The sequence below is a fragment of the Musca domestica genome, unplaced genomic scaffold (genome assembly GCF_030504385.1).
Source record: "Musca domestica strain aabys unplaced genomic scaffold, Musca_domestica.polishedcontigs.V.1.1 14, whole genome shotgun sequence".
Classification (NCBI taxonomy): Eukaryota; Metazoa; Arthropoda; class Insecta; order Diptera; family Muscidae; genus Musca; species Musca domestica.
In genome coordinates this window covers 484,699-505,007 of record NW_026712192.1, presented here as the reverse complement: position 1 = coordinate 505,007, position 20,309 = coordinate 484,699, and the positions used below count along the sequence as shown (strand labels likewise).

At 34.2% G+C, this 20,309-nt stretch overlaps 3 protein-coding genes across 4 annotated transcripts; 1 reads left to right on the top strand and 2 right to left on the bottom strand.

Moving 5' to 3' along the window:
• Window positions 1-89: 89 nt before the first annotated feature.
• On the top strand, window positions 90-1,609 carry LOC101890166 (nuclear speckle splicing regulatory protein 1). 2 transcript variants are annotated; one of them, XM_005189114.4, is made up of 2 exons: window positions 90-227; window positions 290-1,609. In XM_005189114.4, the coding sequence occupies exons 1-2, from the start codon at window positions 217-219 to the stop codon at window positions 1,542-1,544; spliced, it is 1,266 nt and encodes a 421-aa protein (XP_005189171.1). In that variant the 5' UTR covers window positions 90-216; the 3' UTR covers window positions 1,545-1,609. The 2 variants fall into 2 exon arrangements, with proteins under 2 accessions (XP_005189171.1, XP_058975050.1); XM_059119067.1 differs by having other exon boundaries at window positions 114-201.
• Window positions 1,610-5,525: 3,916 nt separating this feature from the next.
• Window positions 5,526-17,015, bottom strand: LOC101890343 (uncharacterized). The gene is made up of 3 exons (XM_005189115.4): window positions 16,576-17,015; window positions 11,898-13,460; window positions 5,526-11,782 (listed from the first exon to the last, which is right to left on the bottom strand). The coding sequence occupies exons 2-3, from the start codon at window positions 13,332-13,334 to the stop codon at window positions 10,436-10,438; spliced, it is 2,784 nt and encodes a 927-aa protein (XP_005189172.1). The 5' UTR covers window positions 13,335-13,460; window positions 16,576-17,015; the 3' UTR covers window positions 5,526-10,435.
• Window positions 17,016-17,632: 617 nt separating this feature from the next.
• On the bottom strand, window positions 17,633-19,712 carry LOC101891028 (uncharacterized). Its single transcript, XM_020038783.2, has 4 exons — window positions 19,407-19,712; window positions 18,855-19,349; window positions 18,305-18,799; window positions 17,633-18,250 (listed from the first exon to the last, which is right to left on the bottom strand). The coding sequence occupies exons 1-4, from the start codon at window positions 19,602-19,604 to the stop codon at window positions 17,675-17,677; spliced, it is 1,764 nt and encodes a 587-aa protein (XP_019894342.2). The 5' UTR covers window positions 19,605-19,712; the 3' UTR covers window positions 17,633-17,674.
• Window positions 19,713-20,309: the final 597 nt, after the last annotated feature.

The window sequence follows — 20,309 nt, the reverse complement described above, 5'->3', positions numbered from 1 at the left end:
GAAAGGTTATGGAAAAATATATTATTTAGTACTTCCAAATTGTATTATTACTTAAGAAATTGCAAAGATTTGCATTCTTACGTCAGCGCTTACGTTGCGCGTTGTTGCTTGTCCAACGAAATATTCAGAGTTGGACGTTATTAGTATTGCCAACAACATTCCCAAACTGCAGTCAAAGAAACTAAATGGCAACACTAATGGGTAAATAACAAAAAAATGTCAAAACAGTAAGATAATTATATTATTTTTCGATTAATTTCAATAATTATTTTTCTCATTCTACATTAAGGTATGGCCTCATTATTCCCGGGCAACAAAAGAAGGCCCCACCTCCAGTCCAGCGTGAGGTTTCTAAGCCCTCAATTTTCGATGAGAGCAGCAGCAGCGCCTCCGATGATGAAAATGGTCCACCACAAATGCAAATGAAAAAACCCACAATGGGACCTAGTATGATGGAAAGGCGACGTGCCAAAAACCTCCAGGCGCAGGCTTTGGCTGAAGATCCCACAATATTTCAGTATGATGAACTTTATGATGACATGGAGAATCAACGGGATGAGGAAAAGAAAGTCAAATCCAATGAACCCAAGAAACCAAAGTACATTACGAAACTTTTGGAAACAGCTGAAAGGAGAAAATTGGAAAATGAGTTGCGTGTCGAGAGGCAAGTGCAAAAAGAACGTGAAGCTGAGGGGGAGCAGTTCAAAGACAAGGAAGCTTTTGTCACGTCTTCGTATCGTAAGAAGCTCGAGGAAATGCGTAAACTGGAAGAACAAAACAAACGTGACGACTATTTGGAAGCAATTGGAGATGTAAGAAAACAGAAAGATCTTGATGGATTTTATCGTCATTTGTACGAACAAAAGATGGGCTCCACAAAGGAGGTTAAAAAACCTGAATTACGACCAGAATTTATGACGTCTGGCGCGGGTGACAGTGATACCGAGGAAGTAGCATATAAACCCATCAAATCTGGCAAACCTGCGCAACAGAGAGCCTATCGCAAACGACGATCTTCCAATGAAGAAGATGAGGAGGCAGCTAAAGATACATCCCTCACCGAGCTTGGTGTCGATAAAAAACAACATTTAACCAATAACATTGATGCGGATTCAGATTTTAGCATAGATGATTCATCGTCGACCTCTTCTGAGGAATCAGCAAACAGTGGTGATGAAAGTGCAACACCAAACAAGAAGCCGAAGAAGAAGAAAAATAAAACAAAAACAAAGGAATCTACAAACAACTCGGATACAAGTACAAAAATAGATTCTAGTAAAATTGCCCTTAATTTAGATTCCCTGAAAAAGGATAAAACCGAAAACACAACAGAGTCCACGGTAAAAACAGGAAATATTCCAACAGAGACACCGGCTAAATTACCAGTACCGTCAGTCGATATTGAAGAAGAAAATGCAAGTCCACCGCCGGCGAAACCAAAACGTGATAAAGCTGAAGTATGGAAAAAACGTACCGTAGGTGAGGTATTTGAGGCAGCTGTCCAACGATATTATGAACGTAAGGCGGCGAGAAGTCAAGCATAAAATACGTATGTTAGGCATTTTAACTATAGCGAAAAATAAAGTAAACATTTCTATAAAAGTAAAAATGTCGTTTATTTGGAAAATATTGAAAGTTTGTGGATGGAAAATTTGAAATCAAAATGGTAATTATGATTGATGATGATATCGCGCTCTAGATGTTATTACAAGATCAGCTAAAGATGTCGTCGGAGTCTTTCTGGATGATAACGAATGGAAAAATGTTGTGACTGCTTAAAAATTGATCTCCCTGGTACACTAACTATTTCACTCCGATGCTAAATACACCCTGTTAAATATTTAATTTTTGATCTATATTACAATTCTAAGTCGCTTACCAAATGTAAAATGTTAATATGATGGCACCGCCCAATTTAACATTTTCTGCTTTGGCAAACTTGTAAATGGTGATGAGATATACGTCTGAAAAAACATTAAGTGTTTATATCTCCCACTTGCCAAATAGCCTTGTTAAATAACATGGGACATCTGCGAACAGCTACTACGTCTGTAGTTCTTCTTCATCGTCACATAGTCTTCAGTTGTTAGGGAGACTGTTATCCCATTTTGAGCCCAGATAGGCATTGGCCAATCAGTATGTTCACCGCGATTTTTCGGGAGCTCGTTTTTCTTCTCGAGATTACCAGCCAGATGGTTTTAGATACCTTGCAACTGGTTTCCAAGTGCAATCTTCTTCCAGCTTCTTCGATAAGAGAATTTTTGAAGCAGCTGACATAATAGCCTTTTGGAAGATTAAAAGTCTGATCAATCAAGAGATCAATCAATTGGGGTCCGTTTAGTTTATCAACCACTTAATTTCCCAGTATGTTGGTATATCCTTGAACCCAACAAAACTTAATGTACATCAGGACTGGGACTAATAAGGTGAATTAGGACACTAAAAAAAATACCCACCTTCTCATTTTTTATTCCGAAAATTGAAACAAAGTTAAAATTTGTTTGTGGTTTCTTTTTCTTCATTGTTTTTATTTGTTTCAAAATAACTTCAATTTGCAAAATGTTACAAATTTCTTTGATATTTTCCCATCTTAAATGTTTCTCTGAAACATTTTTGTTTTGTGTTGGGATAATATTTCAAACATTTCATGTGATTTGGTCTGTTTTCATTTGCTTTTCATTTCTTTTGTTAGTATTGAATGAATGAAATATTTCATTCATATCATTGCATTGCAGTTTCATAACATGTTTCGATCTTTTCGTTTATTTTCAACATTTACTTGGAATGGGATGAACATAAATTTGAATCTTTTCAAAATACACAATAAATATATATTGATAAATATTTTTATAGAAATTACAAATGAAATTAAGGATAATTTTCAATGGTATTTTGGTTCAATATTAAATTAAAAAGTATAAAAGGATTTTTTTATGGAATTAAAAAAAGAATAAACAAAATGTCAATGATTTTCTGGGCATCCAGGTTTTAAACTTTTCAGTTGCATTTGATTAGGATCAGGTTTTAAAAATTAATTTTATTATTTTTATATCACAAAAAAAAATTAAATTTTGTCCATTTTTAAAAAGTTTGCTTAAGTCAAATTGTTTGACAATTTAAATTATTTCATTTATAATGTGCTTGTTTTCTTATACAACACGTTGTATAAATATGTGTATTTTTTCTTTTTCAAATGCAATTTTGTTTTTAGTTTTCAACATTCTTTGTAATCTCTAAAAGTAAAAAACCACTTAATGCCACGTTATATATGAATTACAAAATGCATTTCAAAAGATTTCAATACTTGTTAATAAAATATTCTTGAAATCACTTTTGTTTAAAATAAAAAAAAAAACAAAAAATATTTCCAACGTAAATTAAAAAATATTTATGTGTTGTAACAATGTAGTGTATTGTAAAAATGGTAAATGTTTTAGGAAGCAAAAAAAAAAAAAAATTAAAAAACGACCAAATACTATTCCATGGAAATAAAGGATTTGGAATCTTGGGAACGCTAGTGTAATACATCAGGCTTTAATACGTTTTGGCGGTCGTGCTGTGTTCCACTTCATAACCCATCCCAATTGAACAAAATTTCGAGGACAATTTTTAGAAAGGTCGGTGCAGTAATGTCTATCTTTGCTGCTACAATAGATAGAATGCAAACAATTTCATACAATTACAGTAATGATCTGCCACAGGAGGTTGAACCCATTACGAATTCGAGGCGCCTTGACCTCAGTCAACAATGCTACAAGTTCGATGTTTACCTCCACCTCAACAAAAAATTATCTTAATATCGTACTCGAACAGCGATTCAGGGTCGTCTGCTACCACTACCACGACGAAGGGGACGGGAAGCCTGGGAGGAGGCAATGATCTGACTCTTGACCTTGTAAACGACAGCAGCAAGCAATCCGCCAGATCATTGCGAATATGGGACCGTTAAGACCGAGTTAGGACAATATTTATGTAGACTTGACACCCTTAATCAACAATGCTACAAGTTCGTTGCTTACCTCCAACTCAACAAAAAAGTCCTTAAAATCGTGCTCGAACAGCGTTTCAAGATCGTCAATGATCTGACTCTTGGCCTTGAAAACGAGAGCAGCAAGCAATCCGCCAGTACAGTATTTCTGTAGATTTTTGAGAAAGCCCCATGCCTGACGAGGACATGAATACCACGGTAGTTCAAGCCTTGACCTCTAGCCTGGGGTTAGCTATCAAGAAAGTCGAAGTGAATTGTCCTAGAAGGCCTAATACCCATATGTCGGTAAATAAAAAAGCCCACACTCTCAAGGCCGAAGGCAATCGATATAGATAGAGGACAGAGCGGCCTCCATTGCTAAGATGAATGTGTCGCTGAACTCTCCCGGCAACAAGAGCGGCAAGTCCAAGGAGATGAGGGATAAAAAGGCATTTCGGCGAGCAGAACCTGAAGTTCGTTAGGACGTTCGAGGGGGACATATCCCAACCCATCACTAAGGAAACTCCGGATTCACAAATGCAGAACAGTAATGAAAACAGTCGAGGCTCCAAAAAAGGTGACGACGACTGCGGGAAACCCCTGCTCATCTGAAAAGGTGGCGACGAAGTTGCCAATAAGAAAAAAACTTCAAAATAGGCTTCACAGGCAGACGGACATCGCTAAGTCGGCTTGGAATTTTACATTGATCAAGAATATGAACACTTTGTAGAGTCTAACATGATTATTTCGAGAAGTTACGAACGAAATTAAATTGTTGATATAACCTCCAAAGTATGGTTGGAGGGTTTTTATACACCCTATTTTTTGATTCATCTGTACGTGTTTTATTTTCCAACTCCTTACCATTTTTTCCGTCAGAATAAAAGTCGAATGCGATGACTTTAGTGGCTTTTAAAAGGATTGATCATCAACATGGCGTAATAATGATGTATGTGATGCTCATCCACGCCTGGAAATTTTTTGCTATACTGTGACACTATTAATAAGTACATTTAAGCTAAATACTAATTTTGAAATTTCACTTCTCTTCCCACCATTTTGCCTAATTCCTTTTACTCCACAGCTTATTTTTGATCCTTGTGGACAAGATTTTCCATATCTATTGGATAAATCAAAACTCTTGCAGCCTCTGATTTTATATTTGAGGCGTTATTTTTTAATTCTGAGGAAACGTCACCATCTCCCTTCAACAGGGGTAAAGGTGCAAGTACATAAAAGGCTTGAAGTCAGTGCTAGGCATAAAGATGTCAAATTTTAATGCAAAACGACGGCAGGATTTTATTGCGTCTCTGTAGTAATTCCTTTATGAAATGTCACAAAATATGCCTAGCCATGACTTCAAGCTTCTTATGTATTTGTACCTTAACGCTTTCAAGTCCAAATTGCTCTTCCAAAATCGCAGATTTTCTTCCATGAAATTTGATATAAAAAAATTACAAAAATGCAAATCATTGTTTATCTCAGAGTGAAAAAAAAATCATAAAACTAAAAAATTAAATAAAAAACATTTTTTTTTAGTTTCAAAAGTGGAAAAAAATTAACAAAATAATTCAATTTTTTATTTGCGTTACATATTGGTTGTTCTTGTTGTTGGTTTTGTTTACAGAAAATTAAATGGTAACATAAATATTATTGCATATACAATGAGTAATTAAAGAAAGTTTTATAGGTTTTTATTCATTTTTTGTTTGTTTTCAAAAATTTTAGTTTGCGGAATTTCATTTAATTTGAATACATGTTTGGTTTCTTCTCCATCTGTACGTATGGACAGATGGAGTGACATATGATGATTGTAAAAAAAATTAATAACGATGAAAAATTAGTAATAATAATGGAAATATGTTATGAGTTTGGGGGAATTGTTTCAAGATTTCGGATGTTAAACAAAAAAATGCTTATATCTTTTTTTGTTTGTTTGTTTTAATTTAATTTATATTCAATCAATGAGAACAACAATATTAAAATAAAATTTTGTTAGTTAGTTCTTGTTGCTGTCTTTTTTAAAGGTTTACAATATAATATCGTATGTTTTGTGTTTTAGATCTAAATTTTTGATTTACAAAAAAAAAAAAAAAAAAAAATTAAGTCTTTTATAGTTGCTTGCTTTTTTGCTACACAATATTTTTCCCTCGTATGTTCTTGACAATAAAAAGAGTACTAGGAAATATATTTTCTTAATTTCATAGTTAACTCTTTCTTATACTTGGCTGTTATAAATTTATTTCCTTTTTTATGTTATAAGGAAAAAATTTGTGTATTTTTACCGGGGGAATAGTTTAGCACCAATTACCAATGTGTTTATTTTTGAATTTTGATTTTCATAAATAAATCTTTAAATACCAAGTGTTTCTCTTTTGTGTTTTTTTTGGTTTCTAAAAAGATTTTCTTTCATAAAAAACCCGAATTTAATTAATTTTTCTTTTTTTTAGATGTCAAAGAATTTTGCTATTGTTCCTTTTAATAAAAATGTGTAAAACAATTGTATTTTGTTTTAATTGTTTTTTTTTTCTTCTACGTCTTTGAGAAATATCACATTTTGTTCGGTTTGTGGAGGGGGCGGCGGAGAGATAGAAATTAACATACGATACGATATTTGTTTGTTTAAAGAAAAGTATGAACTTTTAGAGAAAAACTCAGTGTTTTCCTCTGCTGAGAGTAGAAAACACTGCACTTTAAAGTTCATATACATATATATGTTGTAAATAGCCTTGTTTTTCCTTGTTACAATATTAAATAAATTGATATTCATTTATCATATTTTTTTTGGGAAAGAGTGTGTTTTTTTAGGTATGTATATATGGTAAATGTAAATAAATAATAATTTTTTAAAGTTAAACAAAAATAAAAAAAAAAAACAAATTATGTTAAAAAGAGAATGTGCCTCATATCATCCATAAAAATGTAGTTTCATTTAGCTTCTTTGCTTTTTTTAACCTATATCACATCACATATATTTCTCAGTTTGTTTTCTTTTTTTTATTAAAAAAAATGTTTCATAATTTCTCTTGTGAATAGTAGTTCATAATTCACAATTTAAGTTGATTTTGGTTGGTTTTTTGTTTGTTCCTCTTCTTTTATTGTTGTATCTTGTAATAAATGCAAAAATATTGTTCAATCTTTGTTGCTGTGCTGTTGTTTGCCTGTCAATTTTCAAGAGAAAAAAAACAGACATTTTTCACAGCATATTTTTTTGTTTCGTTCATTATATAGTTAAAGGAGAGTGATAATAAGTAACTAATAACAAAAAAATTAAAAAAAAAAAATTATATTGTAATAATAGTAATTAAAAATATGAGATCCTTTGCTTATTTGTTTGTTGTGGTTTTTAGAGGTTTCAACACATCATCACAGAGAGAGAGAGAGGGTAGAGAGTTTTACAAAAGAGCATAACCACAAATGTTGTGTTTTCTTCTGTCTCTACCATATTCGATTCGATTAAAAACATTAATGATTTTCGTTTCTAGAAAAAACAAAAACGAAAGAAAAATTCGAATAATTTTCTTTTGTATTCTCTATTTAGGCATTGAATTTAATTTTAAACGAATTTTATTCTACTAATACATTATTTGTTCGTTTCTTGAGTGCTGGCCATTTCTTTTTTTCTTTGTTAAAGTCTTTTGCAATAGTTTCTGTTTTGCAAAAGTTTGGGTTAGTAATTTTTAGAAAAACAAAAAAAGTATAAAAAATTAAAATTTATTTTGCGCGTTTTTCTTGTTTTTAACATCTTTCTGTCTTTCTTTTATCATTTCATTATATGTTTCATATAAAAAACACAACACACATAAAAAGGATTCGTATTTTCTTTTTTTTTTTTTTGGGTTTAATTTCATCTATTTGTTATTAAAAAAAACTAAATTCATTTATACCTTTCTTTCAAATAATGTGTGCAGTATAGTGTGTCGGGGGAGATTTTTAATTTTTTACGGCGATTTTCTGGTAGGACTTTTCCATACAGCAAAGGAAGAGATTATGAGAAATAAAAGTATGTTTAGATTTACTAAGTCCAATGTTTCAAAAAATTTGTCTTTTATAAAGAAAATGGATTTGAAAAAAAAGAGAATTTTTTTATTTGAAGAAACATTTTTGATTTTATAGAACTTGGAGACTACTACTATCACTCGGGTCTACTAAATGCACTCGGTCTCAAATGTCATTTCCATAGCGTATATGTGAAATAATATCCATTGGTTTTACGACATTTGAAATCAATTGGATTTAGTAGTCTAAAAACGTGCCCAAAGTTTTATCAAATCAAAAATTTTTCTTCAAATAAATATAAAATACACTTGTTTCGGATTTTTTTCAAAAATTGTCTCTTTTTTAAATAAATAATTCCTTAAATCAAAATAGACAAATTTTTAAACCATTTCACACAATTTAATTGTGTATGATCAAATGTTTAATTTTTGCTTTCTAGAATCTTGCTAATATTTTGACTTGGTCTACCAGAAAATCAACGAATTGCTTGAATTTCTTATAATAATAACACGCATTCGTCGTTGCATTTTGTTATTATTGTTTAAAAATTTTCTTTGCGAAAAAAAACATAAAATCTCTTTTTGTATATATTTGTATGGATGTATGTGGCGCATTTTGTTTTTGGTTTGTATATGATTTTTCATTCAATTTCTCATGGTAGTTAGTATCTTGTTTTTTGATCATCATTAAAATGTTTAGTTTTTACTTTGCAATTAGTAATTTAATGATGATTTGTTTTTTTTTGTATTATTTCTACTTTAAAGTCGTCGTCCAAGGCATTTAATTCACAAAAAGAAATGTATTTTTTTTCTTAGTTCGTGTTTGTTTTGTTCTTTGCTCTCTATGAGAGCATCAAATATTTCTTAAATGTCATTAAAAAAAGGAAGGCGACGATGCGGTGGAGGCGGCGGCTTTGGCAAGTATCAATTTACATTTAATTACATTTTTTTACTTGTTTTCAACAAGAAATTGCTTTCACAGAGAGTGAGTACTAATAAAAGGGGGAAAAATTAAAAATTAATAAAAACAAATTTCTAAATTAAAATAAAATCATAGAAATTTGTTTCATTCTTTTCTTGGTGAAATTTTTTGTTTTCATGGAAATAATAAATACAAAAAAACAAACTCTTGCTATTCTTTTGTTGTTGTTCTTATTGGTAGAGTAGAAGTCGTACACTTAAAAACAATGTAAAATTTTGTTTGTTGCTCATTAATTTTTTTTAAATCAAATTAATTGTATTTTTGTTTTAACGCGTTTCTTTCTTCTTGTGTTTGTTTTGCTTGTTTTTCTTTTTGGTTGGTTATTTGTGTTTCATTGTTGTTATCAAATTCTTTTTTTGAAATACTTTTTTTTCACGAGTTGTTTACATTCTTTGTTGTTACTCATTGTAAATTTACAAAAATGAATATTATTGTAAGTAAAAATAAGAAACTAAAATTAATATTTATATGTATACTTATAAATGTTTATAAAGAAAAAGAAAAAAAAATATGACGATTCTGAAATTCTCGTTTCTTGTTTATCAAGGATTCAACTCAAAATAATTCATTATTATTTTCAATATCCGTTTGAAAAGTTCAATGACTTGATTAATTAATTATTGATGTTTTGTTGAATGTTGTTTTGTTGTTTGTCTTAAAAAAATAAATTGTATTACTATGGTTATAATCATTATCGTTCATAATTCTAATTATAGATAAGTGTGACCAACATTTTTAAAGGGTCTCAGGCTTCGTTCTCCATTTAAGCAAAAAGGCCCATCTTCTTTCTACACGTTGTAAAGTTACAAACATTTTTTTGTTTAACGAAAAGGACACAAGTCACTGCTTGTATGCCTATAATAATAATTAATTAAAATTGAAATTTTTAAATATCACAACGAGTACAGAAGAGAGCATCATTTTGTTGTCAATGGCCAAAAGTAGAGACATCTCAAAAAATGTCTGGCATCATTTCTTTTTTCTTGAATAAAATTATGTTTTTGGTGGTGGTGGAAATGTTGATTTGTTTTAGTTTCAGTTTCCTTCTTAATTATTTTGAAATAAAGGAGTTGCGTCTCTCTTACTGTATAATCTTAGATGACCAGCATCTAATAGAGTAGATGTTGCTGTTGTTGCCTGCTGCTATATAAAATGCTGTGTCCATTAAATTGATTATTATTGTATTTTCCGTTTTCGTTGGAAAATAAACTCCTTTTGGTTTTTTAGTTGTTCTTTCATTGACAAAATCGATTTAATGCTTCGATTTTTTCTTGCTTTTGGTTTTGGAGAAAAAGAAATCATCATTTTTTCTTGGGGCTTTTTTTCCTTTAGTAGAGTAGCATTGTGATTAATTGATATTTGTATGTTAATATTTAATTATTTTATGTTTTATATTTCTTAATATTTTGTTTTTTTTTTCTCAGTAGTAATATTTTGTTATTAATTGAAAAGAAGTATGTGTGTGTGTGGGGTAGATTACTCCACAACTTACTGTTGCTGGGCAATAATTTCGGGTGTAGCAGCTCCATTGCCATTGGCTGCCGTTGCAGCTGTGGCAAACTGATGTGGATGGGCATAATAAGCTGTGTGTGGTGGTCCATATTGACCAGCATAAGGATTGCCGGCGGCAGCTGCTGCAGCAGCCAACATGCCATTAGCATCATACATGTAGGCCCCAGCTGTTGTTGGTGGCGATTGTGCTGGTGCGGCATATAAAGCTCCGGCTGGTGGTGTCGACACATTGCTGGGATATTCGACCTGGCCACCAGCTGCTGCCACAGCTGCAGCAATATTATTCATTTGTTGCTGCTGTTGTTGGGCTGCTGCTGCTGCCATAGCTGCAGCATTATCATTTTGGCCTTGTGCATTATCCATCATTTGGCCATTTTGTTGCTGTCCTTGTGGCTTATTATACCCACCAGCAGCCGCGCCGTTCATTTGCTGCTGCTGTTGTTGGTAGTCACGTTTCTGGTATTGTTGCTGCTGCTGTTGGAATCGTGGTGCATTTCCATTGGGTGGCATATATTGTCCACGAGGACGATATTGTTGCTGGGGAATAAAACCATTGGCGCCTTGTTGCATATGTGGTGGCATATGGGGATGCATGAAACCGCCCATTACCTGACGTGGCCCAGCTCCATTGGGGGCATTGAATGGAGCCCTTGGACGGTAAGATCTGTTAGCTTGATCTTGACCATTGCCGGCATTGTTGTACTGGCCATTAGCACGATTATTCCAATTACCCATGCCGCCGGCCCCATTCTTGGGTGCTCCGCCATTTTGATAGTTATTTCCACCACTCTGACTGCCATATTGTTGATAACCGGGTTTGGCATAGCCATTGGCATTTCCTCCACCATTCGCTTGATAATTCAAGGGATTATTACGTTGCTGTTGTTGATTGTTGCCATTTTGGGTCCAACGTCTATTATTGTTGCGTCCATTGCCATTACCACCGCCCATTGAACGTGCCATTTCAACTAATGCTGGATTTGGCTGTTGGCCAGCTTCTTCCAACACCGACAATAGTTCTCGGGCCTGTTTGGCATTGTCCGGGGTAAAGAATGTGTAGGCTGTGCCCAATTGTTGGCAACGTCCCGTGCGACCAATGCGATGTACATAATTCTCCGATGAATTGGGATAATCATAATTGATGACATACTGCAAATCTTCAACATCCAGACCACGCGAAGCCACATCAGTGGCAATTAATATGTTTGACTTACCATTGCGGAAATCTTTTAAGGTTGAGTCACGTTCAGCTTGAGATTTATCGCCATGTATGGATGTGGCCGTGTAGCCTTCATTGCGAATGATTTGCAATATCTCTTCAACCTAATTTGAAAAGAAAACAAATAACATTAGAGAATGAAAACCTAAATTCTCTTCCACGACGGCCAACAATGTAATGTAGGATGACAATTATCTTTAAAACAAACAAAAAGCTCACCTTAATTTTGGTCTCCACGAAGATGATAATCTTGTTGCTATTATTGGCGGCATTATTTGTTGTTGGCAAAATTTCATTCAACAGCTTGACAATGCGCTGCGGTTTCTCGTTCTCCTGACAGACTTCGACAATTTGACGAATATTATGATTGGCCGAGAGATTCATGGAACCAATATTAATCTGTATATAATCGTTGAGGAAATCACCGGCCAAAGCTTGCACTTCCTTGGGCCAGGTGGCAGACCACATGACCACTTGACGATCTGGACGAATTTGTTCAATAATTTTACGAATTTGGGGCTCAAAACCCATATCCAACATGCGATCAGCTTCATCCAACACCAAATAGGTGCAACGTTGCAAATTTGTGGTACGATTTTCGAGGAAATCAATTAGACGGCCAGGTGTGGCAATAATCACTTCTACACCGCGATCTAAATCACGTGCCTGGGGCACCTTAGAGGATCCACCGAAAATACAGGTATGACGTATTTCGGGTTTACACAAGTGGCCAAAATCACGCACCACCGACTGGATCTGTTGGGCCAATTCACGCGTTGGTGCCAACACCAGGGCAATGGGGCCTTCACCACGTTGCAATGGTGGTTGATTGGCAATATGAACCATAGCTGGCAGCATATAGGCCAATGTCTTGCCAGAACCTGTCTGGGCAATACCTACCAAATCACGCCCAGATAGGGCAATTGGCCAACCCTGTGCTTGAATAGCTGTTGGTTTGGTGAAACCTTGACGTTTCATTTCTTCAATGGTGTATTCTGGCAATGTGCATTCCTCGAACGAACCAATGGGATGTGGAATTTCATTGCCCGACACAGTAATCTGCAACTCTGCACGCATCTCAGCCACTTGCTGTTCGCTCATGTTCAAAGTGTTCTGATGTGGATTATAGAAATTCTTTTTGAATGGCTGCAAATTTTGCCACTCGGGTGTGACAAGAGTGCGACCGGGATTCTTGGCCTTTTCACGTTGCAACTCGGCGCGTTCTTCCTTGGACAAATTTGCAATGTTGATGGATGGTTTGTATGGGTTGTTGCCCTGGTAGCCTCCACCGTTTTGTGGTTTCTGGTGACGTGGCACAAAATTAGGGTTTTTGGCACGTGGTTGAAAGCCTCCTGCAGCTGCATTGTTATAAAATCCACCGTTGGCCAGCATGGGGTTAAAATTATTACCACGATAACCTCCACCATAACCACCCACGTTTTGTGGTGCACCGCCATAGCCTCCAGCCATATTGTTGGGGGCACCGCCATAACCACCAGCCATTCCACCGCCAACAGCACCATTGGCCATACCGTTAGCATTACGCTGATAATGGGGACGATCTGTACGTGATGGTCCACCGGCATTGGCATTACCGTAACTTTGAGCTGGGGCACCGACACCGGGAGCAGTAGCTGTATAACCGTTTGGATACATTTTGTTTTCTTCTGGTTTTCGATTTATATTATCAATGGATAAATATTTAATTTAAAAAAGCAGATAATAGCGTTTTTTTAAGTTTTTATTTAACTTCAGTAAGGATATTTGTTTAGGATAGTATTCCTGTAGAATAGAAAACAAAAGAAAATAAGTTAGTTAATTGGAATGTGCAGAGGAATAATGTGTCGGCTTGGTGAAGACCATTTGTAAAATCATAAAAAACAAATTTTCGTTTTGAGAAAAAATTGGTGGTGTTTTTTTAAGGAAAATAAAGATTTTAGATACGAAATATAAAAATAAAAAAATTAAATTTTAAGGATTCCAAACGTATTTTTCAAAATAATGACTTAAGGATAACAGGCCTTCCACCTGTGTATTTAAAAAATCCTTTACAGATTATTAAATATTTGATGGTTTATTTAAAGAACTTTTGCCCTGGATTAATGGTCCCAAAAACGTGGATTGGTTGCCAAGGGCTAACAGTCCCAAAAACGTGTACTTTTTAAAGAATTTTTGCCAAGGACTAATAGTTCCAAAAAGTTTTATTTTTTAAAGAATTTTTGCCAAGATCTAACAGTCCCAAAAACGTAGATTTTTTTTAAAGAATTTTTGCCAAGGATTAACAGTCCCAAAAACGTGGATTTTTCAAAGAATTTTTGCCAAGGACTAACAGTCCCAAAAACTTGGATTTTTTCAAGAATTTTTTCCAAGTTCTAACAGTCCCAAAAACTTGGATTTTTAAAGAATTTTCGCTTTGATTTACAGAGCCAAAAACGTGGAATTTTTTAAGAATTTTTGCAATGGTATTCCAAACACGTTTTTTTATGCGAAAAAACTGTAAGTTTGGGCGGGCTTTGAATACCCTATACACCATTTGGAACGCAATTGACAATTTTTCAAACAATAAAATCCGTTAAGCATTCTGTTAAAATTTAAAAAATACCGAATGTAGTCGTTATATTACGGTCTATACGACGACGTGGAGCTGCATAGGAACTTTTGCCATAAGCCATTACAAAATTCAAACGCGAAACTTGAAATAGTCAAAAAAACGAATATCGATGTACCGTGTCGACGCTATGAGGGCTATACCAAAACGTGGACCTGCACAGACAATTTTCTGTCATGGGCCGTAGTATCCATTACGAACTTCAAATATCAAATTTGAAACAATTCCGGTGAATAATGTAGCTAAAATCATTAAAATACCAAATATGGGGAGGTACCATGATATGGGGGCTATACCAAAACGTAGACCTGCACGAAATTTTCTGTCATGGGTAGTAGCATCCACTACGAACTTCAAATATCAAATTTGAAACAATTCCGGTGAATAATGTCGCTCAAATCATCAAAATACCGAATTTCGGGAGGTGCCGATATATGGGGGCTATACGAAGGCCCAATTTTCTGTCATAGGCTGTAATATTCATTACGAACTTCAAATATCAAATTTGAAACAATTCCGGTGAATAATGTAGCTAAAATCATTAAAATACCAAATATGGGGAGGTACCATGATATGGGGGCTATACCAAAACGTAGACCTGCACGAAATTTTCTGTCATGGGTAGTAGCATCCACTACGAACTTCAAATATCAAATTTGAAACAATTCCGGTGAATAATGTCGCTCAAATCATCAAAATACCGAATTTCGGTAGGTGCCGATATATGGGGGCTATACGAAGGCCCAATTTTCTGTCATAGGCTGTAATATTCATTACGAACTTCAAATATCAAATTTGAAACAATTCCGGTGAATAATGTAGCTTAAATAGGCAAAATACCGAAAATAGGGAGGTAAAATTATATGGGGGCTATACCAAAATGTGGACCTCCATGGCCCATATTCAATACCAAAAGCCCTGCTGATATAATATACATTTGAGTAAAATTTTATCAACCTACGTCATTTCGTTCGGAAGCTAGAGTGATTTTTACAGAATGACATAACTAAATCGACTTGGAATTTTATGCTGATCAAGAATATTTATACTTGTGGGGTTTAAAATGTATATTTCGAGGTGTTAAAAACTATGGTGGAGGGTATAAAAAACATTTTCCATGTAAAAATAAAGAAAAATGTCAGAATATAAACTAGTTTGAAGGGGTCCAGGACGCAGTGTAGTAAGTACATTACCTGCCCTGGTTTCTATTAAATTGGATATTTATCTGCATATTTAGCTCTTTTTGTCCCACTGAGTCGAAGTTTGCTTCATGCGATGCGTAGAAAACTTTTTAAATTCTTGGTAATTTAAGTTTTCATATTTTTCATGTTTTCTGGTATTTTCTGGTAAATTTGGCAACCCTCCTGTGTACCTAAATATATAAAGGAGTGTATATTCAGGCAACTAAAGATGAGTTTCTGTCCATAGGTGAGCCTTTTGACGAATAGCCAGTAGTGTCGGATTATATCTGAATATTCGTGGCAAAGTGCCGGCTTTCAACAAAAACTACAACTTCAATAAGGACTTAGAATTGTTATTTTCATACTGCGATTGTCGGTCCGAAAACAACGAGAAGGATGCAAGGGTAGATGTTAACAAAACTATCGGGGTTTAAAATAGAGCTCCAAAGGAGTTTAGATGTTCGAAATTATTCCCTATTTGGGCACTTAATTTGTTCGTAGTAATTTAAAAACACATAACCTTAAAACGGTGGTAGACTAAAAATCGAAACTGGAAAATCGGAGGAATTAACAACTGTAGTCACCTAACATAAAGCGCCACGAGACATTTTCCGAACAATATATGCAATATAATTTCACAATCACTGAAAATCTCACAAAAATAACGCACGCTAACACTTTTTAAAAGCAATCGATGTTTTAACTTTTCCATGTAATGTTTTGCCTTAAGACTACTGTTTTTTTCTCAAAAATCTACCAAGGTACACATGCGGTCGGAAGAATACCTAGTGCTCATACATGTACGTACTCAACGTTCAATATGACACACATACACAGTCGGTGGTAATCACCCTCCTTTCCAACCAACCCCTGTGTATAGTATAGATCTGTACTCGGTTTTATGAATTTTGTTATAGAAAAAGATACAAGACCATGGGAACAGGAGGAAAAAAAACAATACAACTGCAGCAGCAGCAAGACTTGTGATATTTGGTGGTTGGCAACCCTACAACTACATCACATACATACACACAATGAAAACTACTCATTTTATGGACAAGTAAATGAAAAAGAAAAAACGAAATAAATGGCTTCTTTTGCAACTTACCTAATGTGTATATTATATTTTTCACAAAAACTCGTTTGAGAAAATATTTGACTTATTAGAATGTATTTTTTACTTCTAATAGCGAAAAAAAGTTATAATTTATATGTATAACTTCTTTTTTTTATAAATGACCAAAGCCGCCGCCTCGCTTTCTTTTTTTTATAATTTGTAGTTCTTTGTGACGATGAAAAATCAATTTTTTCTTACGTGATTTTTTTTTCGTCGTCTTTTTATGTCGTTAAACGTAAAAGGATTTACTTTTTTATGTGCACGTTCTTCGTTGATTTAAATATTATATGAATATTTAAGTATTAATGCTACTATTTACTCTACTGGATTTAAATAAATTATTTTATTTCTAATTTATTTAAATAAAAATAATTTGTAGCAAAAAAGCGAGGAACGACGACGTTGGCTTTTTAATACAAAAACCAACCAAATGAAAACGACGAAGGTCTAGTCTTCGTTCAGCCTTCAGAGATCAAAGCCGTTTCGATGTTATGCGTTAACGGCGTAGTTTTATTCTTATGATTAGTGATGAACGTAACGTAAGGCTAATTTTAGCCTTAGAAGGGTACAAATCCCACTCAGCTGGAGCTTTTATGTAGCTTTTTGTATGCTAAAAACGTGAAAATAAAGGTGACGGTACATGAGCAGCTCGGCATCATGGCTAGGCATATTAATGCCAAATTATAAGGGGGAACGACGGCAGGATTCGAGTGCGGCTCTGGCACCCCTTGATGATATTTCAAAGAATACGAGTATAGCCAGTGTACGTTTTGGGCAGTTTTACATATCTATGAATTAGATACACCATTAGGAGGATATAAATGCAACTAAGCTGGCGTTCGCTTGCTAATGCATACACAAGCAAAAGAAAATGCAAAAATAACGAAAAATAATCTATCAAAAAACCTAATATAGAGACAACCGATGTTGGAAAATAATAATTTTTTCCACTTGAGCGTTTATTGACATTGGTTAATATAACCAAAACTAAACAAGTATAAGATGCAAATGACAACGCTGCAATTACACAAGTTACTGATATGGGAACAAATTAAACAAAGTTTCCTCTAATTTTAAATAAATTTATTTTTCATATATGAGAATATAGCCCATGCATCTCTTTCTTTTTTTCACTTTTTTCTATACTTAATTTTAATTTCTTCGCTTCTATGTCCAATAATTTTTTTTGACAGTCATTCAAATCTTTTAGGCTACGTTTCACTGACGACATAGAATTCTTCATGTTCTTCAATATATTTGCCTGTTCTCTGCTAAACTTTTGTAGCATTTCATAGTGGCTGTTATAATTTGACATAGGCGTATTTGGCATTGTTTTCAAAGTGATCCCATTATCATTTCGCGTAGAACTGGTTGCTGGTTCCAGTTGTCGGCTTTCACTCTCAGGCGATTCATGTACATTTAACAAAACAAAATTGTCATTCGTTTCGAATGCTGTATCTTCATGCTCAAATTCTTGGTGTTGGCGTTGACATTGCACTCCCTGAACAGCACCATCATGGTTTATTTGTTTCTGGGATTGGAGCAGATTAGCCACAGCTTTTTCTAAGGGACTGAGGGACTTAGACATTCCACCTCCAGTAGTCGTACACTCAGTCTCGTTGTTAAGCAATTTTTTGTTAACTTTACATTTTAAGTCCCGCCAAACCTATACGAAAACTTTGTCAAACAACTTATTTCAGTAAAATGTAACTTACTTTACCTTTTGCCATCCATAACAACATCTTTCTGGTGGTCCAAGAGCATTTAGTACATCGGAAATACTTTCCCATTGCTCCTTAAAATCTTTTGGAACTGAACCTCTCCGAAATCCCCTTGCAAGATGCGGATTTTTTTCCAACTCTTCAAGTAATTTATGAAATTGATTTGAATTTGTTATTTTCATTTTGGGATTTTCCATTTTTCTTTGTTGTCGACTTTCATTCTCAGGTTGTTCTAGCACATTTGCCAAAACAAAACTGTCAGCCGATTCGAATGTTATATCTTCAAGCTGGAATTCTTGGTGTTGGCCTTGAAATTGCACTCCATGAACAGCACCCTCAGGGTTTATTTGTCTCTGGAATTGGAGCAGATTGGCCACAGCTTTCTCTAACGGACTGAGTGTCAGCTGCTTAAATATTTCTCCTTCCGTAGCTGTGCACTCGGCTTTGTTGTTAACTAATTTCCTGTTAACCTTACATTTTAAGTCCCGCCAAACCTGTACGAAGAACTTTGTCAAAAAAACTTATTTTTTAAAATATAATTTACTTTACCTTTTGCCATCCATCACAAGATCTTGTTGGTGGCCCAAGAGCATTTAGCACTTTGGAAACACTTTCCCACTGCTCTTTGAAATCTTTTGGAACGGTACCTTTGCGAAATCCCTTAGCGAGGATCGGATTTTTTTCCAATTCTTCAACTAATTTATTAAATTGATTTGTATTGGTTATTTTGATTTTAGGATTTTCCATTTGTATGTGTTGTTGGCTTTCACTCTCAGGTTGTTCTGGCATATCTGCCAAAACAAAACTGCCAGACGTTTCGAACGCTCGATCTTCAAGGTCGCACTCATGGTTTTGGCCTTGAGATTGCAGTCCATGAACAGCACGCTCAGTGTTTATTTGTTTCTGGAATTGGAGCAGATTAGCCACAGCTTTCTCTAAGGGACTAAGTGCCAGCTGCTTAGATATTCTGCATTCAGTAGACGCACACTCGGCTTTGTTGTTAACCAATTTTTTGTTAACTTTACATTTTATATCCCGCCAAACCTTTGCAAGAATTTTGTCAAAAAACTTTTTTTTTTGGAAAAATATAATTTATATTACCTTTTGCCAACCATCACAAGATCTTTCTGGTGGTCCAAGAGCATTTAGCACTTCGGAAACACGTTCCCATTGCTCCTTGAAATCTTTTGGAACGCTGCCTCTGCGAAATCCCCTTGCAAGATGCGGATTTTTTTCCAACTCTTCAAGTAATTTAGAAAATTGATTTGAGTTTGTTATTTTCATTTTGGTATTTTCCATTTTTATTTTATTTTGTAAAGAAAAACACTACACAAATTCAAGTCGACAGCAAAAATTCTAACGACAAATGCAGAGCCAATACAAGTCAACGTCGTCGTCGCCGTCGTCACATTTTTTTATTTATTTATTTTATTTTATTTATTTCAAAAAAATCAATACATAGAAAGCTTCCTAGCCAATTATACATGTATTGGAGATTACTATAAAAATAAATGCTAATACTGTGGTAGTAATTATCATAATAATACAAAAACAGTTTGTTTACTTTTAATAGCTAAAAAATTCAATGAACAAGAATGAACGGCTCCCCAGCCATATGAATATTGAAAGTTAAATAAATGTTACAAGATTTAGGTCCTATAGCAAAGACATATGTAAATGAAAACAAAAAGACTTATAAATTATGTCCACTATTTACAAAACTTTTCAACTTTTTTTTGAAGGTGAAGTAGGAAAACGAGAACCTTCTCAAAGGAGTTGGTAAAGGGTTCCATACTCTGTAGACCCGCACAAAGAATGAGTGTTCGAAAAAGGCATTATTTACTAAGGGAACATCAATTTGTGTGTTACGCGCTGAATTAATAAAAGAAAACTGAGTTACTAGTATTTCAGGTTGCTGATATTTAACAAGTTTGTAGAAATGCAAAACAATCCTTTGCTTTACAAAATTTGGAAAAGTACATCCAAGGAAATCTTCCGTTGCCT

Coding starts and splice junctions, on each gene's coding strand:
- LOC101891028 (XM_020038783.2), bottom strand. CDS start 19,604: ATGGAAAATACCAAAATGAAAATAACAAACTCAAATCAATTTTCTAAA. Junction 19,350..19,406: donor CTTGTGATGGTTGGCAAAAG/GTAATATAAATT, acceptor ATTCTTGCAAAG/GTTTGGCGGGATATAAAATG. Junction 18,251..18,304: donor GTTGTTATGGATGGCAAAAG/GTAAAGTAAGTT, acceptor GTTTTCGTATAG/GTTTGGCGGGACTTAAAATG.
- LOC101890343 (XM_005189115.4), bottom strand. CDS start 13,334: ATGTATCCAAACGGTTATACAGCTACTGCTCCCGGTGTCGGTGCCCCA. Junction 11,783..11,897: donor TCGTGGAGACCAAAATTAAG/GTGAGCTTTTTG, acceptor TTTTCAAATTAG/GTTGAAGAGATATTGCAAAT.